The sequence below is a fragment of the Rhyacophila brunnea genome, unplaced genomic scaffold (genome assembly GCF_057557595.1).
Source record: "Rhyacophila brunnea isolate RB1 unplaced genomic scaffold, BYU_Rbru_1.0 scaffold_2, whole genome shotgun sequence".
Classification (NCBI taxonomy): Eukaryota; Metazoa; Arthropoda; class Insecta; order Trichoptera; family Rhyacophilidae; genus Rhyacophila; species Rhyacophila brunnea.
In genome coordinates this window covers 57,502,901-57,526,414 of record NW_028232859.1, presented here as the reverse complement: position 1 = coordinate 57,526,414, position 23,514 = coordinate 57,502,901, and the positions used below count along the sequence as shown (strand labels likewise).

The following is a 23,514-nucleotide window of genomic DNA, read 5'->3' as shown; positions in this document are numbered from 1 at the left end:
TTAAAAGTGAATCAAAGCTCTGAGCTTAATCGATCGTAATGTTGATTATTTTCATAATCTGTAATAGATCAGTATTTATTAATACCAAAAATGTATCTGTATTCAATATTAAATTTTACATCATCCAAAACACTCAACTCTAAACTGAGTTTAATGTGGAGCACATACATGCTTTAATTTTGTATGAAATGTACATTGTCTGTCATATATATTGATTTATCATACAAGTAGGATAGGCTTTTGACTAATTTCAAAGTTTGAGGCATATACAATTTCTGACAGGGTGTCCCCATGAACCCAGCGAAAAAATTAAACCTCATCGGTCATATATAGGTAATATCGCATTGTACATTATAAAATGCAAAGCGAACCTCTGATAAAACAGGATTATGACAGATAAACTTCTTCTTTTGCCATATCCGCCCCTTAACTGGAGCATATGGACGTCACGTGGCGCCTCCAAGAATCCCTGTCCCTCGCCAGTCTTCTTGCTTCATTCCTGGTCAAACCAGAATCCCGTAGCTCCGCCGTATACACTCTGTGGATTGTATTCAGCGGCCTTCCAGGACGCCGGAATCCGGTCGGCTTGAAGAACAGGCAAGCCAGGTTGAAGTTCTCTTCTGGCATCCGCAGCACGTGGGCGAGCCAGGTCCAACGTTGCCTCTTCACTTTCAGCGTGATGAGAGGCTGCTTGGTGCATTCTATTATCTCCTCGTTGCTCCTAAAGTCATACCACCGCACACCCAGTATTCGTTGCAAACATCTGTTTTCGAAGCTCAGTATACGGTTACTCTGAGCCTTCGTAAGGTGCCATGATTCGCTACCATAAAGCAGCACCGTCAGAATGCAAGCGTCGAATAGGCGGCATTTGGTTTTCACAGAGTACAATCGTGAGTCCCAGACATTCTGCATCGAGTTGAATGTTGCTCCAGCCATTCCCAATTGGATAGCGAGCTCTTTCTGCAAAATGCCATCTCCCGTGATGTGTACCACCAGGTACTTGAAGCTGTCGACACTCTCGATGTTTTGTACGTCACTAATCAGAGGGAAATCTAGATCAGGACAGGTGCTATTACACAAGACAGATAAACAGAGGTAAATAATTATTTTAGTAGTGATTTTCAATCAGTTTGTGACCCTGTTAACGGGTTCATTTAGAATATGCAGAAACTTGTGGAGGAAAATTCAATCTATTTCTAATTTATTTATTATGCTTTTCATATGACCTACTTATTAATAAAATAATGAAGCTTAAATTCCTGTAATGGTTATTATTGAATTAGTTTATAAAACTATCAGACAATAATATAATTTATTCTTCTTGAAGAAAAAGACTGAGAACCATTATATTAATCTACGCTAGAACCAAAATGGAATATGTACCTACCTAACAAATCCTAACATCCACGGTGGCCGCGCGGCTTAAGCGTTGTACTATCACGCCGTGGGTCTCAGGTTCGAATCCTGGGTCTGGCAAGTACACATATTGTTTTTCAATTTGTGTGTGAGTCAGGGCATGGACCTAATAGGTTGAGCAAGTGGCTGACATCCATTTCTCGTAAAAAAACAAAATCTGTTAATACAAACCTCTACCCTGTGGAGGCCCATATGATCCTATTAGGATCGGACATGGTCGAAGCGAACAAACCATTAAAATCTGCATACATTATACACAAAGGTAAGGATTTTGCAAAATCTTTCAATCAGAAATGGTTTGGTGATAGTTTATCTGTAGAGTTTTATGTTATTTTGACGTATCTTCAAATTATTCATAAAATAATAATTTTCTGCTACAATAGAATAATAATTTATAATAAATATAGAGATTTTTAAGAATAAATTTAATAAGCCGTGAATGAAATTAATAACAAAAAATTGTTGAGTACCTATTGATATTATTAAATGTAGGTATTATATTTTGTATTAAAGAGGTTTATAGTAAATTCGTAATCCTTAGTTGTCTTTGAAATATTAATCAAATCACAATTGTTTATGGTCACTCAGCCACTACTGTCAAGAATCTTTTGACAGAAGCTCAGTTTTACATAAAAGCTCGTTGTAATGCAAATAACGAAAACCTCTCTGAGTTAAGAAATACCTGGCGTTATTGTATTTCCATTTCGATTTGGCTTTTCATATTTAGTTATAGTCATATACATAAACCTTGGCATGATGTATTTTGACTTATCATTTTACCTACCATATGTATCAACACTGTTGCTTATTTGCACGTGTATCATAACAGTTTCTACTCAACATGTTAGTATCCATGAATATCGTCGGAGTATTAAGTATTGTCTGCTAGGTGTAAATTTTGATTAAAGAGAGTGTTCGTATTATATTTTAGTATCCACAAACACAGCACTTTGGCACAGGGCAAAGATTTGTACCTGCACCCGTGTATCCTGACCAGGCAGATTATACGGATAACAATCAGTATTCCGACTACGCAGCATCATCTCAAAATGAGGGTCTGGACAGATCCTGGGCGATTGCTGCCCATCAACCCCAGCCCAATGTTAAAGTGGCAATTAGTAGATTGAATTATAGTAAGTACTTTTACGTTATTTTACCTTTATCATACAATTGTTGGTTTACAATATGTTTTTCGTTTAAAGCAGAGCTGTTTTTAAAAGATACTGTTATTTGTGTTGTTTGTACTTAAGTACTCCATATTGTCAAAAATATCTTAAAAAATAGCCCGTAAGTACCTATGGACCTAATAGGTTGAGCAAGTGGCTGACATCCACTTCTCGTAAAAACAAAATCTGTTCTCCACTCTGTGGAGGCCCATATGATCCTATTAGGATCGGACATGGTCGAAAGAAAGAATTTACATTTTTAAATGTAGAAATCTCAATTAACATAATATATCTGTATGCGGAAGGAAGCAGACCTTAAATCTAAAATCACTACTTTACAGGAGAGCCAAAAGAAAGTTGATTTTTGGAACGTTTTGTATGGGAACTCCAATGCTTCTGTGTGGAATTTATTAATTCAAAGGCGTTGATTCAACTCATCTACATATTATGTATTATGGTTCATTTGGTATATTTAACTTATTTTTAGATTTTTAAGACTTATCGTCCTCTTCCTTTCGCTCACAGATATATTGACACCTGTTTATATAATATAAAAAAATATACTTCATTACCAATAATAAACACGATACAATTTGAGTATAATTTTTGCGTTTTGAAAATTTTCCGGCCCTCTGAAATCTTATTTCTTGCTTGGTATGTACTTATTTATAAATATATTAAGCACAGACCGACAATTTATTGAACTCACCTCTATAAGGCAAAATGGCATATAGTCTATGTAAATTCAATACCGCGTATGAGCCAATATGTTCAAAATACGTATTTTTGGCGCACTCGTTTAAATGGCACAAGCCGCATTGATTGGTGCATTCAAATTTTAAAAATTGACCAATAGACTTCTTGCACTCTGTTAAAATCAATACCACGCATGAATTATCCATACTAAAGAAGCAAGACCGCGTATATCCATAGATCCAATACAGCGGACGAGCGGAGAGTTGCGGCAATACTGCGTAAGGTCCATCTGATTTACAAAATAATCCTATGGCAATTAATTTACACAGACGCATACGATAGTAAAAATATATTTTCTAATATAAAACAGGAAGACACAATAAACTGCATTTAAATTTATTTTTTATCTTTTTTATTGACGAAATTGCAAGGTTTTTTGTCCCTCCTGAACATTTTGACAAATGATTCTTCCGCGGTATTGAACTTACATTGACGATATTACAATTCTCATTATTCGTCATTATTTTTAGAAATGCCAACCAAGATTTCAGTAGTTAGCAATCAAAAACTCAAAACTGGATATGTCAAATATATACCTAAAATGAGTTATTAGAATATAATTCTATAACTACACATACATCTAGTTGACTTTCAATAATAGTCAAAAAATATTAAGGTAATGGTGCCACAGATGACCGCATGACCTTATATAACTTTCTTTTTAGACCAAACCCAACCTAACCTAACCTTAGTGTGTGATAATAATGTATCGAAATGTATGAAAATATCAAACTATAAATTAACAAAAGCATCTCCCCCGACAGAAAAAGGTATTTAATATAATTGTATAGATGGAATAAACTGTTTCCGCCAAAAAAAAAATGATACATGGTCATGCGGTGATCTGCGGTACTGTAACCAACATCAATTTCATATTGGAAAGAGGCTTTAAAAATGCGGTGACTTTCAAATCGAAAAATGTCCAACGCTAGTGACACTTACAATAATTACGACACGTCCATTTAAATTTTTTTTATTACATCAATGCGGGCAAATCGAACTACAGAAAAGTTCATCTATCTCTGAACGGTGAATAGTGGACACATCTAGTTTTGATAGTACTGATTTATTGAAGTGTTTTAAACAAAGATTTTGTTTTAGCTCCCGTATGGGTGCCAGATTGGCCTTCTCCGAGTGTGACATTGGGCCAAGTGACGGCTGTGTCGCTCGACACATCCGGTAGGGTGGTGGTGTTTCACCGAGCCACCAATACTTGGGACCTAAACTCGTTTACACTAACTAACCACTACTGGAACAGCAACGAGCTGCCCATCGCTGCGCCCACCATAGCAGTCTTCAACTCCACAACTGGAGACTTACTTGAACAATGGGGAGAAAATCTGTATGTTATACAATTTATTATATATCCTGGGTAGGCTGGCCATAAGTCCTAAGACAAACGCAAGTTTGATAGTAGAGGCAACGAATTTATTATTGTCAGCCATTTGGAATTTCTTACGTAAACAAACGATTAAACATCAGAGTGACAGTTGTTACTTTAAAAATAAAAACAATGAGAAATAATTATATAATTTAGTACATAATATAAGTTAAAGTGTATAGAAATAAACCACCAACGGCGCTACAATAAGTGGCCCCTTTTCTTGAGTGTGTAATTTAACAAGATAATTAAGAGCTAGTCGAAGAATCTAGGTTATCACAAGTTTTGTTTTGGTTTTGTTACGCCAAAGAAGTGTAACTTCTAACGCGCGTACATAAGTACACGCACCGTTTTTTTTATAAGAGAATGTACCATTCTTCAATGAAAATAAATAACAGCCTCAGAAACTATATTAGACAAGTCTCAAACCAAATGGAAATTGAAACTATATATTATTATATCGCATGCCTAACGAGTGATTTACACAATCGTGGGGTTACTACCAAAAGTTGGTAAGTCTCGAAATCATGTTATGGAGTAATTGCAATTTGAAGGTTTGACATGTCTAAAATCAGGCATAATCAGTGTTGCCATCTTTTTCTATGCCGATTATAGTACAAAGGCGTAAAAATTATAGTATTTTGGTATATTTGGCGTAAAATTATAGTATTTTACATTTTTCGCAGAATTAAAATTATAGTATTGTACTATAATTATAGTACAATTGGCATCACTGGGCATAATGCTAATTTCTCAGTGCTTTATATGTGCTTGTTCTATATGTCGGATGACCTCGATTTTTTTTCTAGCATATGTATTTATATAATATATACGCATAATCCGTTGTTAACTCTAAATATCTAATCAACAACTCCTAATTTTTGTTTTTGTCAAAATATACCTAAATTGTAATAATATGGAATTGGGGTTTCACTGTATATATAAATATTGGCTGATTTATCCTATTAGAATAATATACAGCTATAAATTCATGTGTGTTCGGGGTCATTCCTCTTTCAAAATAATAGCAATGTAGGAAAAAAATATTTTAAATTGTTCATTGAATATTTAGCATTCACCAATGAGTTAAATATGCAAAATCAATCGTGCATATAATATAAAGGACAGGTTTTTGACCGATCTCTCTTTTCCTTTCGCACACAGTTATTTTCAACAGAAGATTAAAAAATTTACAGTAACCTAATTAAAATATTTTAGAAGTTGTCTTTCTTGTAAAATTTACATTTCAACTCATAACAAACATTGCAAAATCAATGTCAATACATTGATAGAGTTGATTAAAATCATATTATAATCTAAGAGAAATGCGTATTCACGCATGTTAATTTATTTAAATATACGAAAGTTATTTAAAAAAAAATATGACATGAGGAAGGTTATTGAATATGAAATTTTTAAATGCCCCTTTCTAAATTTTGTAGAAATTGTATTTCTTATTGGTTTGGTTTAGATTCTTCATGCCGCATGGATTGACAGTGGACAGCAAAAACAACGTATGGGTTACCGATGTGGCTTTACACCAAGTGATGAAATTTTCAGCGGGAGAGAAAGAAAAACCGAGCCTTACTTTAGGTGTCAGGTAAATCTCTTAAATCATTCAAATCACCAATTTTTTTTAATCCTAGAATGTCACTTTTGATACTTATCGTGTTCACAGTTTTATATTATTATATTTTTAACGTATTGGAGAATTAACTCTCAAGGGTGAGATACGTAAATGAAAGTATCCTGATGGTTAGGTTAGGTTATATTTGACGTAGATTGATCTTAAGGCTATACTTCAGCTGTGGCATGGTCTAAAAAGATTGTGACTAGGCGATGCGCGGATTGCGGGTCGCGGGTGCAAATGACGCAAACTGAACGAAATGTAATTTGTCATAAAAATTCAACATGCATTATTTTTATGTTATGTTTATTATTATATTCGTAATAATAATAGTATATTCATTGACATGTTTTCTTTATCAAGTACATGCGAAACGTTTTTAAGTCATCTTTACACGATTTAAGAATATATTCGGACGACTCCATCACAAAAGAAATTGACGTGCGAACAGGTCAACTATTCCTCTCCAAATGGCAACGCGTCTCAACGCGGCCGAAATATTGTTCCACATAGTGTTGAAAATTATTTGCCGTTTCACTTATGTACGCTCTTAAAGAATTAATATTGTTTCATGGTGAAAATTTTTTCCAACAATTGTTATATATCATGGTTGGCGAACCTTTTTACGTATGTGTGCCAAAATTTCCCAAATATTATTTTTTGACTGTGTGACGTGCCGAGCAGTCTTTCATAGGGAAAAAATGAAAAAATATTTATAAGAATTATATTAAAAATTTCAAAAATTATAATTGAGTTCTTGATTCCGTACACACAAATTGACACCAAAATTGCTCCGATCAGATGTGACATTCTCTCGCTACAGGGATTTCAAGTATTGTAAAATGATTCTAAATCAATCAAAATCAGAGGTTCGTGGAGCGGTTTCCGCTGTCACCTGATGAGGTCAGTGCGATAATATTATGTCCAATACATAAAAGATACATAATTTAAATTAAACGTAATGATTCTTGAAGAGTATCTGCCTGTTATTTTTCATACAATGCAATTCTGTCATCTATGATGAATTTCTTCATTTTCGTTTGCTCATCGATTGGTAAATATTATTTGAAAAAATATCATTAAAAACCAAAGAAAATACGCATGACTATGTCATCATTATTTTTCAATATTATATAATAAGTAAGTACAGTACTCTGTCAGTAAGTAATCCGGCACCCCAAAAACCAGACAAGTCTTCAGACAGGTATTTTATAAAAACAGTTTTTTTGTGAAATTTGTACTAGCTAATTACGGTTTTATTTATGATCAAAATCAAGTATTTACTAAATTATACATATTTATAAACTAAATATTAGACAGTAAATCACTTGACACAACCAGTTGTTCAGTGATGCAGATATTCTTGAATGGCTTAGGATTCCTGGCTTTCCCTATGACCAAAAGCTTCATTTTGTCTGTCCCAGTTGCATTGGAGCACGGCATAATTGTGATGCGGTCCTTGGGCACTTTCCTCCCTGGTACGTTATTTTCTTCACGATGAACGTACGTTTTACGAAGGGGAAGTTTCCAAAATAAACCCGTCTCATCTGCGTTGTAGCCAGCTCTTGGATCAAAACTCACCTCGTTCGCCGCGACCGAGTTCTGAGACGAGCGAAAAATTGTTGCGTGTGACGAACTCGCACATCTACAAGCGACACTCGCTTCTCGTAACGTCAAAATAATAAGTACTCTGGCCAGACGCCATTAAGCAAATATGTCATCAGACGCTGAAATGGTGATTATTATGTATTGGTACTGCAGACATTTAAGTAAGTAAAAGGCGAAAATATTGGATTTATCCGTCAATTAGGCATAATATATCAATCAACAGTGCATCATTTATCGCAGCAGAACGGCCACCGGCGAGCAGTGATATCTAGATACGAATGGCAAAAATGACCGAGTATTATGTAATTTTTCTTCTCTTCAATATAAAACATTCGCGTGCCATAGATTCGCCATCCCTGCTATATATTATATATATATATACCATGCCTATTTTTATTCTATTATAAAGACACCCCACTTCCACTCTATTATTTAATAAAATATTCATTAAAGCCAATCTGCACTATGTGTCTTTAGGTTCATTCCGGGAAATGATGATTATCACTTCTGCAAACCGAGCGCAGTCGCCGTGATGGAAGGAGGAGATTTCTTCGTTTCTGATGGATATTGCAACAGTCGTGTCATCAAGTACTCAGCTAGTGGAAAAAAGATACAGCAATGGGGAAGAGGTGTATACAAAGGTATTCCATGCGAATTTTATTCTTATTCTTCCGTACGAGTTTCAGGTCCCCCTAATGTTGCCATAACTCCTCCGATTGCTTCCCTATCATAATGTTTTTAATAGGTTATGTATGGTGGCAAGTGAGAAAAGTGAAAAATAAACCTTATTATTTATTTTTTTTGAAATATATTGAAAGTTTATCATAAACATTTATTTACCAATCATTTGCTAAATGTCTCATTATTGAACCAGTATTCTTCCGAATTTTAAATTATTCAAAACAAACATTCTGTCTTCAAAGACAGGCGAATAAGTCCGCGTTTTTTGTATGGCCGGCACTGTACGCCCGGCCATATCCGCAAACATGTTCGCTTTGGCACAGAACCGGTCTTAATATGATAAATTTGAAAACAGATAAAATTATCATAACTTTTATGTAACTGTTATGTAAACATTAAAAGAAAAAAATATTAATTTACGACAGTAGGTAAGTTAAAAATTAAATACTCTCATTCCAGTTTTATTTCAATCTTGATTTAACTTATTTTGAGACCTTAAACTTACTTATTGATTTGATGAACAAAGATTTCATTTAGCTTAGTTATTTTAGCCTTGATAAAAGGTTCTTTTTTTTGAAAATTAGTTTTTTTCAGCCTCATGAAAGCGTTTTGGTTTTTAATTAATTTTTAAAAAAATAATAAATAATAAACTAGTCATAGACGTTTACCCGAGGTGGCAACGCGTACCCGAGGTGGCAACGCGTCTTAAGCGTTGGACTATCACGCCGTGGGTCTCAGGTTCGAATCCTGGGTCTGGCAAGTACACATATTATTTTTCAATTTGTGTATGCGTCAGGGTATGGACCTAATAGGTTGAGCAAGTGGCTGACATCCATTTCTCGTAAAAACAAAATCTGTTATTACAAACCTCTACTCTGTGGAGGCCCATATGATCCTATTAGGATCGGACATGGTCGGAGAGAGAGAGACGTTTACCTTATGTGTTGTGTATGATTCCCAACCTTTTTCATATTACAGCACACTATTCAAATTATAAAATAATTTTGGCACACTGTTCCACATATCACTTTTTTTCAGCTTTATTAAGATACGAGGGTGGGTCAATAAGTCCTTAGAAAAGCCGACAGGTGGCGCGACTAGTACTGTAAGCGGTTTGTTTTCATGCAGCGGCACTACCGATTCAGTATGCTGCGAAGTTTCAATCAGATTGGTCGGGTTGTTGTGTGTTTCTCGTACATTTAAAAAAAAAAAATTGCTTGAAGATTGAGTTTAGAGCTGTTATTAAACATTTTAATATAAAAGGGTTAACAGCAAAGGAAATAAAAAATGAGTTGGATTTAGTTCACGGCACATCTGCTCCTTCACTTGCAACTATTTATAACTGGTTAAATGAATTTAAACGTGGTCGTACATCAACAAAGGATGAACCACGCTCAGGACGTCCTGTAGAGGTGACTACACCAGAAATGATCAATAAAATCCACGATATGGTGTTAAGTGACCGAAGATTAAAGTTGAGTGAGATAATTGAGGTTACAGGGATCTCAAAAGTTAGCGTCATTTCTATTTTACATGACAAATTGGGCATGAAAAAAAATTCTGCAAGATGGGTGCCGCGTTTGCTCACAGTCGACAATAAACGCAATAGGGTGGTGGCCTCTAAAGCCCTGTTGTCGCTCATGCAACGCAATCCGGATGAATTTTTTCGTCGCTTTGTGACTGTAGATGAAACATGGATACACCACTATACTCCCGAGACGAAAGAACAGTCAAAGCAGTGGATTGCGGAAGGCGAACCATGTCCAAAGAAGGCGAAAACCGTAAAATCAGCTGGTAAGGTTATGGCTACTGTATTTTGGGATGCACATGGAATTATTTTCGTTGACTATTTGGAAAAAGGAAAAACAATAACAGGGGATTATTATGCATCTTTATTGGACCAGCTAAAAAACAAAATTGAAGAAAAACGGCCTCATTTAAACAGGAAAAAAATCCTCTTTCATCAGGACAATGCCCGTGTTCACAAATGTTTACGATCAATGGCTAAAATTGAAGAATTGAAGTTCGAATTGGTCGACCACCCACCGTATTCGCCAGATTTAGCCCCCCCCCAGTGACTTTTTCCTTTTCCCAAACTTAAAAAAATGGCTAAGTGGACAACGTTTTTTTTCAAATGAAGAAGTCATCGATCGGACAAATGCTTATTTTGAGGACCTTCCGAAAACTTATTATTCTGACGGTTTAAAAAAAATTGAGAAACGTCTAACCAAGTGTATTGAGCTCCAAGAAGATTATGTTGAGAAATAAAAAAAAAAAAATAATAATAAAAACTGTTTTAATGCTTTTTTCTAAGGAATTATTGACCCACCCTCGTATTTTAAACATAATAATATAATTGTTTCAAGAGATTTGGTGTTTACTTAGTGGTAATTTTTGATCATTTATAAAGTGAGCTAATCACTTTGTATTAATCAGTATCACATATCAAAAATTATTTATGACACATGTTCCACTCAATTGGTGACCGTTTAGTTGAATTTATCTTAGCCGTGACTACTGTATATGTATAATGTTTCCCATCCGCTTTGGTAAACAAAAATCCAAGGACGTTTTGTATCCGAACACATTAATTGTTCAGAAACAATTTTGGTATAACATTCAAACAGTTTTTATGCTGCATACATATTTTTAATTTTCACCGAACCAATGCATAATGGTCTGGACTAATAACCATAATACCCAGTTTACACGCGCATGGATTTACTGTTGACAATAAGTATTATCGCAGCCATAACAGGAAAATGTATGGGTAAACTGTATTATTCTGCAGTTGCAAGCTTGCATGCATGAATCAGAAAAGTTGGAAGCTTCTGAATTTTCATGCGACAGTAGGGATTTTTTCGATCTGCGCCTGCGCAGTAGGACAATAGTGGCGAACCTGCCAGCAAACAAACCAACTATGCTCATTTTGAGGTTTACTGATTTTCACTACCTGTCAAATAGGACCATAAAATGATAACATCGCGTCTCGCTTACACTTAAAGAATGAGATTGGAGAGACAGTCAGCACTTTTACGTGTAAACAGTTATTGACACGATAGTTTAAAATACGCACTATTGCCGTCAGTAAATCCATGCACGTGCACTACAGGCGCTATCAGTTTATTTTCAATACTGTGTGGTGAGGGTAGAAAAATAGCTATATACTATGAGAAACGAATAGTTGGTAAATTTATAATTCAGTTGAGTAAGGAGTGAGGAGCAATTACGGCTTAAAATACAGTCGAATTTTGTTTTTACGATCACGGAAATAGTGAGATCTCGGATGTAATAAAGATACATTCATTGACATTTTAGTTTATGATTTTCTCCATACATTTATACACTTTTATAACGAGCTACTTCTCAGGTATACCGAGCAAAATTGTTAATATGCCGATCGTTTAAAAACATTATTTTCGACCCTAAGCAATAAAATCTGACTGGGTAGTTAACTAGATCGATGCCGTCGGGATCGGATTACATTTATGACACTACTTAAGTGTCTAAGTACCTAATTGGTGTTTATGCCGACAACATTGAAAAAGTATCCACGCATATGGTTGAAATTGCATGTTAAAAATCCAAGCTTTGTGAAGTCAGTAGGTACCTACCAGCGCCGGTGGCTCAGCACTTCATTACAATAAACAACTTCTTTTGTAGTTATGAATGCCATGCTTGTTTCGGGGATTTTTACGTTGGTTTTCAGATTTATGTTCTATGCTTAAATGTTATATAACGATATAACGAGTAATGCTTATAACGAGCAAATTCAGTCGGTCCCATCTTCCTCGTAATAACCAAGTTCGACTGTATCGTCAATTAACACATTCGCGGACACATGTTAGCTAATAAATGTTACTGATAATATGACATATCGTCTTTTAAGAAACAACACCGCGTAAGTCCCCATTTGGCGGTTTTGAGTTTTGAATAACATTCGGTAGGTAAAAAAATCCTACACCGTGTTCCTTCTATGGAAAAATTCTTTTTGAATGAAAAAATGATTTTTTTTAACTAAACACAAAAAAAAAATTTAAAGGTATCAATTTTCAATTTTTTGAGACGTTTTTTGTTTCCCCTGAAAATTTTAATTAATTGACTTCCGCGGTGTTCTTTCTTAAGCGACGATATATTGAAATTATTGTATTAAGAATGTTTTACTAGATATGTAGAAATCAGTTAAATCTTAAGTAACACAAGTAGACAGGGAACATATTGTTATAATCCAAAATACGATTTCTATAAACGTCATAATATTCTGTTCCACAGTAGGACGTCAATGGACGTTCTGTCATATCATATTTCACAGAATACGACGTTTATAGTCGTTTTATGTGTTATTTCAGTAGATTTTTATTTTTTTTGATTTCTAGAAACCATTAATTTTCAAACCTGCTATTTACGATTGTTCACAGATATATGTTAATGGGCTGTATTTTTAGGTATTATGCAAGTGTTGCCGCAGCCATATACATTCGCCATTCCCCACGCGCTGGCCCTTGCCGAAGATAAGGAATTACTATGTGTGGCGGATCGAGAAAATGGCCGAGTGCAGTGCTTCAACTGCCACAATGGAACGTTTGTGTCGCAGTTCCATTCACCTATCATCGGCGCAAGAGTATTCAGCGTGGCTTATTCACCTGCCAAAGGTTGGTCCATAAACATGTACATATTATTTCTTAATCAATTGATTGAGTTACCGTATTATGGTAGATATATTCTTTTTTAACTATACACCCGATCCTCTTTTTGCACTGCTTTTTTTTGCACGGTTTCTAAAACTAAAAACTAAAAAAAATAAAAATATGTATGTATGTACATATTTATCACCGGATGCCGCCCAGATATACATACGTCCATACTTGGCATCACTAGTCAGTCACTTCGGATTCGATACGAGAGACGCGTCGTGTGATTTGTCGCCAGCGAAAAACAGCAGTAAACGGTCACGTTTTTTGTCAAGTAGCGACTCCAAATGAATATATTTCTCAATGCTAAATTTAATTTAATTCGAAAACTATGTATTTTTATGCATAAATATTTTTATGTATATATAATAAATAAATTCGATTTATTTTTGAGTTCAAGAATTTCGTATTTTGAGTTGATTTTAAGTAATGGAACCTATCTACTATTTTCATATGGGCACCTTATCTTTTTTTACACGGTTTTGTTTTGCACGGTAGTCTTTGGAACTTATCCCCCGTGCAAAAAGAGTGCAATTTATAATTTTACATTTTTTGACAAATCATATTACTGAATGTACCGCCGCACACCGCTTGATTGCAACATTTTAGTTTAAAAAAAAACAGCTGGTGTCACAAAATGTCGCAATTCGTCATTCATTTTGGCTGGTCACATCACGCCGCTGTCCCGGCATGGCCCCACTTATGCATAGACGAAACTTGCAATGTTGCACCCAGTTTTTATTTATTTCAATGTGCAACTGGACTTAATTATAGTTATAACTTTTTGTTAATTATTGTTAATTCTTAGACAGGAGACGTTTTGGAGTTGTTGTAATGATTTTCTTTATGTACATCCTTCTTTCTTAGAATATTGCAGCTCAATCATCCTCTAAGGTTTCCAATGAGGAAATCCTTTCATATAATGTGATAATGACGTGTTAATTGTTATTTCAACAGGAGGTCAACTCTACATCATCAATGGACCAGAAGAAACAACTCGTCCAGTTCGAGGCTTCGTGATCGATATCACGACACGCAAAATCTTATCTCAATTCGGTCCGAACAACAGAGACTTCGCCAATCCCCACGACATAGCCGTCTCGAAAGACGGAAAGGAAGTGTTTGTTGTGGAACTGGATCCTTTCAAAGTTCACAAGTTTGTCGATAAGAGTATTCCAGACGAGGTGGTAAAGAAAACAGATAAGTTAGTAGCGGAGGTCGTGCCATCGGTCACCAACAAGACTCTTGTTACTAACGCACCCCCGGCTCCGGCTAAGCCCACCGCTACAGTGGGTTAGTATTATTTCATCACTAACACAAACATTCTATTATATTGTCTATCAAATCTTGTTCATTGAGTCTATTGTAACAGTCGCATTTACTGTTATAGCGGAAAATAGCATCTGCACATGCTTCTGTAATTATTGTTTAGTCTGCCGTTGACAGATGACATTATGCAGTAGTGTCGTCCGTTGTGATTGCGGGGTTTAAATGGATAGCATAATTATGGCATTGTTATGCATGTACATTTTATAGTAATTCTTGCTTTAACATGTAAAGTGACTACTAGGATAAATCCTTAATGAATATTTTTTTAGGTACCTATATATTTGGACCTTGATTTATAATACCGGGTCAACGCTTTATTATAATAGATAATTTATCTCTTAAATGAATTAATGCTATTGCGAAAAACTTATTCATTATGATAAAAAATGAGACATTTATTACCTCGGACATTGTAAAAATATATATTATGTATTATATACAGTACCCTCTCAGTAATCCGCCACCCCAAAAACCAGACAAGTGTCCAATTAGTGAAAGCGGCGGATTATAGTGCATATGGTAAAATATGGTAAAAATTAAAACAGGTATTTCGTAAAAATAGTTTTTTTGAGAAATTTGTATTGACAAATTACGATTTTATTTATAATCAAAATCAAGTATTTACTAAATTATACATATTTATTAACTAAACATTAAACAGTAAATCACTCGACACAACCAGTTGTTCAGTGAGCCAGATATTCTTGAATGGCTTAAGATTCCTGGCTTTCCCTATGACCAAAAGCTTCAGTTTGTGTGTCCCGGTTGCATTGGAGCACGGCATAATTGTGATGCGGTCCTTGGGCACTTTCCTCCCTGGTACATTACTTTCTTCACAATGAATGTACGTTTTACGAAGGAGAAGTTTCCAAAATAAACCTGTCTCATCTGTGTTGTATACTTGTACGCGGCGGACTACTGAATTTGACAATCGAATACCGGCTAATTATAGAGCTTGATTTTGTGCTTTCAACTAGTAAAAATAATTAATTATATATATAGTTTTTGGATAATCGCGCAACGGATTACTGAGAGTGTACTGTACTATGTACAGGGATTTTTTTTATTCTAAATTAGTTACACCTAGGTCATTATTTAAGTGATTAAGTAATTGACGAGTTGATTACAAAAATTTGTCAAAAAATATTATGAAACTTTGATGACGTTTTTATAGAAACAACGATTTTTCAGACTTACATATCTTCTGACTATATTCTTCTTTCTACTTCTGACATATGAATTTGTAAAATTGAAAAATAGGGATAGATAGATATCTTAAACGCCCGTAAGATGGCATTCAAATGTCGATTTCTATAAAAATTTACATACATGTCTTTTTTTTTGGAATCAACTCATCAATTAATTCATTCATTCACATGGCATCAGTTTGTCAATGACAAAAGAAACAGAATCACTGTGGTGAGAACATTATGATACAAAGCTCACACAAAATGACACCAGTGTAGGTTAATGTGAAGTCTTTTTTGTCATATTGCCTCACTTTGTATATTATTTACACTGCCAAAACCTTAAGTTTTAATAATCTTCAATTTCACTATTTAGCGCTATTTGTGCTCTTAGTTTGTTAATTTACCCTTATGTTGATTTTTTCAATTTATTGTAAAGGATTTGAATTCTCGCATGGATTTTGGGACAGTGTAATTTTAATAATGAAAAATAATGCGAAATCCTCTGTAACGATTCTATTTCAAGTCTAGGAACTATGTATGTATTTATGCATATATACCAGTAGCGAAGAGTGGAGGTAGGCTGTTAAGATTATTTATTTTTTTATTTATTTATTTATTTAAGAAAACAAAATATTGTGGACATAACAAATCTAAATTCAAAACTTACACAACATGAGATTTACATTATAACAAATATTACCCTCACAAAAGAGAAGAGAATATAGAAAATAATAATAATAACAAAAAAATCAAAACATACTTAACTACAATTTAATACAGAAAAATAAAATTTTGAAAACAAAAAACATACAATTTATACAGAAAAATAAAGTTTCAAAAACAAAATGCAAAGTACATCAATGAAAAATGTCTATGTCTTTAGGGAGCGCTTTCACTAATCTTGCACCCCTCGCTAATGGTGCCTGATAGGCTTGACACAAGGAAACGGTTCTGATCCAGAATAAATGATGGCTGCGCTGCGACCACGTAGGTAATTGACAGCCACATGTAAATTCAAATTCATTAGGACACCAGGATTGGAAACCATCCCTCGCGATAACAGGCAAAAGTGTTTCAAGAGCAGAAGAGACTGATGAGATTCAAGAGAGTGAAAAGTAAGCATGTCTTGTAGAAAGGCAGTCGGAAAACAATCATTTGACGAATTATCGAAAATAGTTAAATGTCTTAGAATAAAAACATCGAAGAAATTTCTTCTGACGCATTCTAAAATAAGCTTATAGGAAACCTCATAAGGACACCAGATAATCGACCCATATTCAAGAATGGGAATTCTAATGAGACGTAGTGTATGTAAGACATTTGGATTCTTGAATGGTATGGATTGTCGCATGATGAATCCTAGAAGCTTACTCGTACGTAGAGCTGTAAAAGTTATATGTGAGTGAAAAGATAACGAAGAATCAAAAATTATCCCTAGATCTTTCGCCTCAGATTGACGCTTTAATGAACTTTTTGACATAATATAATTATATTTAATCGGGGTTTTTGACCTAGAAAAAGTAATACAAAAACATTTTTTAGTATTAAATTCTAATTTATTCTTTATTAACCAACTTTCAAGTGAACAGAGATTTCGCTGTAATATGCAACAGTCCAACTCATTGCGAATTGGTGCATATAATTTCAAATCTGCAAACAGTAAAAATTCAATTCCATCCATGGCTTTCACTATATCATTGACAAATATGAGGAACATAATAGGTCCAATATTTGATCCTTGGGAAACACCTGAAAGAGTTTGAAAGACTTTAGATGCACACCCAGTGTACTCGACATATTGACAACGATGCGAAAAATAAGATTTGAAAAAATTTACAAAATTAATTGATCCGCCTGCTGCACTCAGTTTAGTTAAAAGAATATCATGATCAACTCGATCGAAAGCCTTTGACATATCCGTATAGATTGCATCAACTTGACAATGATTGTCTAGTGAACGAGATATGTATTCAGGTACTCCATGAGGTTTGTAACTGTTGATCGAGTAGATCGAAAACCTTGTAGAGCATCAGTCAGCTGACCATCCACATGTTTATATATATATATATATATATATATATATTTATGTAAAATGGACTCGAATAGTTTGACCGGTGCAGATAGAACAGCCACTGGTCGAAAGTTAGTTATTTCAGATACCGAGCCATTTTTATGCACCGGTCTTATACGAGTTAAGCTCCAAAAATCAGGGAAGGTAGCTTTACTTAAACATAGATTGAAAATATACAGCAAAGGATCGCTTAACAGTTTTTTGCATCCTTTCAATAGCCATGGAGGAATACCATCTGGATCTACTGAGGATTTCGGATATAGTCCAGAGGACCAATATAGGCCAAGAAGACGAAAAGTATTCAGGTTGAGGTTGAAGTTTTGATAGAATCGTGGAATAAACTGACCTAAAATATTCAGCAAAACCGTCAGCGATGGATTTATAGCCATTCAATACACTAACCCTAAAAGACATACACGATACCTGTGCAGAAGAGTTACGTAAGCTCCTAACATACGTCCAAAAAGTTTTCGGGTCTGAGGTTAAATTCAAAGAAATTTTCTCAATGTACGCTTTGTGAGCAGCGTCAATGGCGTGATGAACTTTTAGCAAAAGAAAGCACCATAATCATTCGGGCACTTCGAGCACTTCCGTCGTTTATGACAAATGGATTTCAAGTCAATGGATTTAATAATGCCATGAGTGAACCATTTAGGGTAGCTGCGCGAAGTACCCGAAGACTTCTTAATGGGAAAAGACTCATTGGTTATAATATATTTTCTCAGAAGTGTTTTTCAAAATTATGTATGTTCAATAATCAGAATGGTACATTCTTAAATCTTGTGAATTATTCACTATATATAATTATATAATTATACACTATAAATAGTTACATAGAAAACATCGATTGCACTATTAATATCATCGGTACTATATAAAGCATTCCAATCAAATCATGCAACTCTGCATTTCATAATACAGCATTTCATAATACATTTGTAGTAGGTCACCTTTGAAAAAATTTCATTTATTAAAAAAGTAAGTATCCGAGCTAATAGAATCGAAATTATTGCTATCACTAAGACGACTATTGGAAAAATTATGATAATTGATTGGCAACTCAACTAATAGAGCAGGGTGGTAAGCGTCTTCATCAACAAGGGGATCAATGCAAGCATTCATCTGTGCATTACAATCTGCATCCGCCAAATTCCAAATCAACATTGGCAGATGCCGAATAAAGATTGAAGTCACCGATGATAGCAATTGAGGTGCCAATTGAAAAATTTTCAAATGAGAAAAACATTATAAGTATTACTCGATGATCGAGGAAGGAAATAAACACAGCTAATAATAAAAGGTGACCGATTACACAACAATTTGACAATAATTACATTGATACCAATGAATATATGGTCAATCACAGATTATCACACCGATCAGAGCGAACGGCAATTAACACACCGCCACCCCTTTAGCCAAATACACGATCACGATAACATCGATAACGAAACACAATTTATCTACTGTCGAAAAGTTCACTGTCACAAATCGAATCATTAAGCCAGGTTTCAGTCAGACGTATGACTGAAAAATCACTTGCCATGAGAGTATTACACATCTCAACTGACTTTGTCCTGAGCCCACGAACATTTTGTAGTAAATATCTATGATTTTTGATGAACGTGAGTTTTTACTTGTAGTATGGGGTGAAGCTGGCTTTTTCCAATGCCATTCATTGACAATAGAGTCAACCGGCCAGATATCGGGAACAAGAAAATGGTCAATAGAGGACTCATAATACTAATATGAAATTTATTTTCATTTCCCTCATTGGTGACGATCTTGATTCTTAGTAATGTCTCCAATGATCCCTGCATTCCACTGTCTGCATAGCTGAAGGTTTTGAAAGATCTTTGGCATCCTTCACTTGGTTGAACCATCATGTAGACAACAACTCTCTTCCACACCGGCCCTCGATGTTTCTCCTGATGATGAATCTTTCCAAATTGCTGTTTTCTCTTCTGGTTATGTAGCCAAAGAACTGCAGAACTTGGAGACATATTTTAGAGACCCGGCTTTTCATGTTTAGTTGTTTCAGAATGGAGATATCCTCTTTGTATCCATGGAATCCTTTGCACGCACTTCCTAAACTATGTGTCGAAGGCATTAATAATTTTGTCTTTCTTTTACTGTATATGTCTATAATATCGATGGTGAGAAATTGACTACTCGTAACCCAGTTTCGCGTTAAAGTTGATCCTTCGTAACCGATTTTTTGGCCAAAATGGACTATGAATGCCAACTTGTTTAGATTTTCAATACCTACCTATCTGTTGACTCAAAGTTACAAGAAACGTCATAAAACTTATCATAATAACATAAGTAGTTACCTCGTAACCATACTGTCCAGTGTTTAACTAAAAAGTTTAAGTTACGAGGAATCAACGTTACGGTTTACGAGGTGTCAACATTAAATATCTTAATTGCATTGTAGAATGACGCATTTTGAAAGTTGGTAGCTCGTATGTGACATGTTGGCAGTTTTTAAAAAATTTCAAGTTTTGCAGGAATTTAAATTTTAATACCTGTAGAATGCCACGCATTCTATGAGATTGGATTGAGAGGTTCCATTTAGCATGAACTGATTCCTCGTATCATAGAATTAAGCTTCTTTTGTCGTATATTGTAACCTCGTAAGATATATTTTCGTCAATAACTTCTGTTTCATAAATAAATCTTTTTAAATAAATAATTTTTTGGTTTTACTTTATTTTCAATACTTTTCGTTTTATTCAGTTTTATTGCTCCCCTGTAAAGTGAAAATGGTGGTTACGAGTGGTCAACTTTAACGCGAAACTGGGTTACGAGTAGTCAATTTCTCACTAACGATATGCAATTACTTTTCATTATTAATGGATATGTTATGATATTGCAAATTATTGGAAAAATCGGTTAGGCATTATATTTTTTTTGATACGCTTTCAGAGGTGCTACCCTTAGGTAATGGCGCTTGGGGGGGTTGGGCAGGCGTGGCGGGTGGAGTGGCAGGAGGTCTCGGAGCGGTTCTTCTACTTCTTTTGGGCGGCGCTGCGCTACTCGCCCGAGCCCGGAGGCATGGAGGTATCGCTGACAAATTTGATGGAATTTCATATGATTCTGAGAAGTTTATAGATTAGTTTGTCGTCCTATGTATGTAATGTATTATTCCAATTACTGTATTTCTTGATGTATTTTTGTAATGGTAGATTCATTCCTGACGCACTTTACCTAAGAAATTTATTGATGATTTATTTATTTTATGCATGATTGTCATAATGGTCTTAATCAGGGGTTCCCACCTAATTTTTGATCAAGAAGGGAGTACCACGCACAGATTTTCACAGTGAAACTTCAATAATAATAGTAGTGTCTAAATAATAAGTTCTTTGAAGGTTAATAAGTAGCAAGCAAAATTGCGCTACAGGCCACTATTTTCTTTTTATAAATTCTAAGAGAAAATATGACTTTTTTATAATAATTTCCAAGATTTACGTGGGAAATATAATGACATACAGTTTTGCACCGAGTTGCACTAATTCGTACACCTCTCTCTACCCAGTTAACGATGATAAATCGTTACTAACTTAATATACAGTTGAACTCGGTTATTACGATCACGGATATAGCGAGATCTTGGATGTAATGAGGAAACATTCGTTGACATTTTAGTTTATGATTTTCTTCATACATTTATTCACTGTTATAACGAGCTACTTATCGGATATACCGAGCTAAAATATCGTCAAAAATTTTCTTAAAACTGTTAATGTGTCGATCGTTTAAAAACATTTCGACCCTAAGCAATAAAATCCGACCGGACAGGATGCCGCCGGGATCACATTACGTTTATGACACTAGTTAAGTGTATCTACCTAATTGGTGTTTTCACCCGACAATATTAAAAAAGTATCCACGCATATGGTTGAAATAAGTAAAAAATCCAAGGTTTGTGAAGTCAGTAGGTACCTACCAGCGTTCATTACAATAAAGAACTTTTGTAGTTTATGAATGCCATGCATGTTTCGGGGATTTTACGATGGTTTTCAGATTTTTTATTTTCAACTTTTTGTGTTATGTGACGGCTCATTTAAAAATACCTATTCTCGGATATAACGAGTAATGCTTATAACGAGCAAATCCAGTCGGTCCCATCTTCCTCGTAATAACCAAGTTTGACTGTATTTAATATATTTTAAATATTTAATTAGAAATTAAGATTTTAAACAATTATTCAATTCTTAACATTTTACTGTGGGTGCACCCATGTACGGTCTGTTTAGAACCTCCGGTCTTAACCATTGTATCACGTGATGAATAATAGCTTTATTCATATAATAACACCACTGTGTAATCCTATAAAAAATATCAGTAATGAATACATCCTACAACGTCAACAGATGACGACACCTTTTAAATGACGTAAAATACTATATAACCAAATCTATGTTATTCCAATAATTTGAGCATTAAATGCGATCTATACTAATTCATTAGGTACTAATATATTAAAATGGTACAATTTATATCTTAATATAAGTTAAAAAAATCTTTAACATTAAACTAAGGCAATCGAGGCTTATTAGATTGTTAATTTATTATTAATAGATGACTAAATTGCATATTATTATTATCATACAATTATTATGAGTTGTCGATCTTGACTTCATTCAATACCGGTGAAGCAGTTTAATATTATTTATTTTAGATGAATTTAAGATCTACATCAGTATGTAATACATAATAATAATATTTGAACTGAAAAGAAAAAAAAGACTTGAGAAAATGACATGGGATCGCCCAACGTAAGGATGGACACCGAATTTTGAATTAATAATTATTTTTGCTGTTCGTATGTTAACGTTAATACTTTACCTACCACATGCGACATATGCAAATTTGTCATACGAAATAATTTCAATAAATTCAACGAATAATTCACAAGATTTGAGAATGTAACATTCTTTATTGAACATGCATAATTTGTTAATCGTTTCAGCTATATGGCTACTAGTTAATTTTGTCGTAAAAATGTAGGAAGCAGGTAGCTCAATTGGCCGGAATCGTGTCCTGCTTGTCGTATTTTTTTCAATATTTTGTCTAGTATGTGTCAGAAGTGTTTTCAAATTATGTACCTATACAATGTTTTTTTTAAGATTTATTATTTTAATATCAATTCAAAAGTACAATTTTAATGCATTTTTTTCCCTTAAACATACCAACATTTTGTTATAAATAATATGCAACGGAATACAATACTTGAAAGTGACCATAAAATCAAAGTGGATCGTAAATTGTCATTAACATGTGAAGTCTTTTGGATGGGGTGTTTGTTTTGAATGAACAGTAAATTTTTCTATTCAATAAATAAATAAGACCATAACTTCGGAAACACACCTATTCAAAAAATAACTTGATAAAACATAGGTGTCGGGTGGGACTCTTCCAAACCACTTCAGTCGCAAAACTATTAGTTAATTTCAACATAATTAGTTATAATGTGGGCGGTTAAATTGGTAAATCACATCGGCCAAAATCTGATGGATGCGGGTTCAAGTCCCGCCCTGCATCTACATTTTTTCAAGATTTTTTCTAATACTTAGGTGTGATTCTGAATTA

General features: G+C 34.4%; 1 protein-coding gene across 2 annotated transcripts in view; it reads left to right on the top strand.

The window, feature by feature from the left end:
* Positions 1–1,982: 1,982 nt before the first annotated feature.
* Pal1 (Peptidyl-alpha-hydroxyglycine-alpha-amidating lyase 1) overlaps positions 1,983–23,514 on the top strand; it is a 28,309-nt gene continuing 6,777 nt past the window's right edge. For both annotated transcript variants that reach the window (XM_085946989.1, XM_085946990.1), the window contains exons 1-8: positions 1,983–2,259; positions 2,348–2,549; positions 4,440–4,680; positions 6,191–6,319; positions 8,432–8,595; positions 13,081–13,287; positions 14,284–14,619; positions 20,845–20,979. In XM_085946989.1, coding sequence (XP_085803115.1) covers positions 2,170–2,259; positions 2,348–2,549; positions 4,440–4,680; positions 6,191–6,319; positions 8,432–8,595; positions 13,081–13,287; positions 14,284–14,619; positions 20,845–20,979 — 1,504 coding nt within the window. In that variant the 5' untranslated portion in view covers positions 1,983–2,169. The remainder of the gene's footprint in view (positions 2,260–2,347; positions 2,550–4,439; positions 4,681–6,190; positions 6,320–8,431; positions 8,596–13,080; positions 13,288–14,283; positions 14,620–20,844; positions 20,980–23,514) is intronic.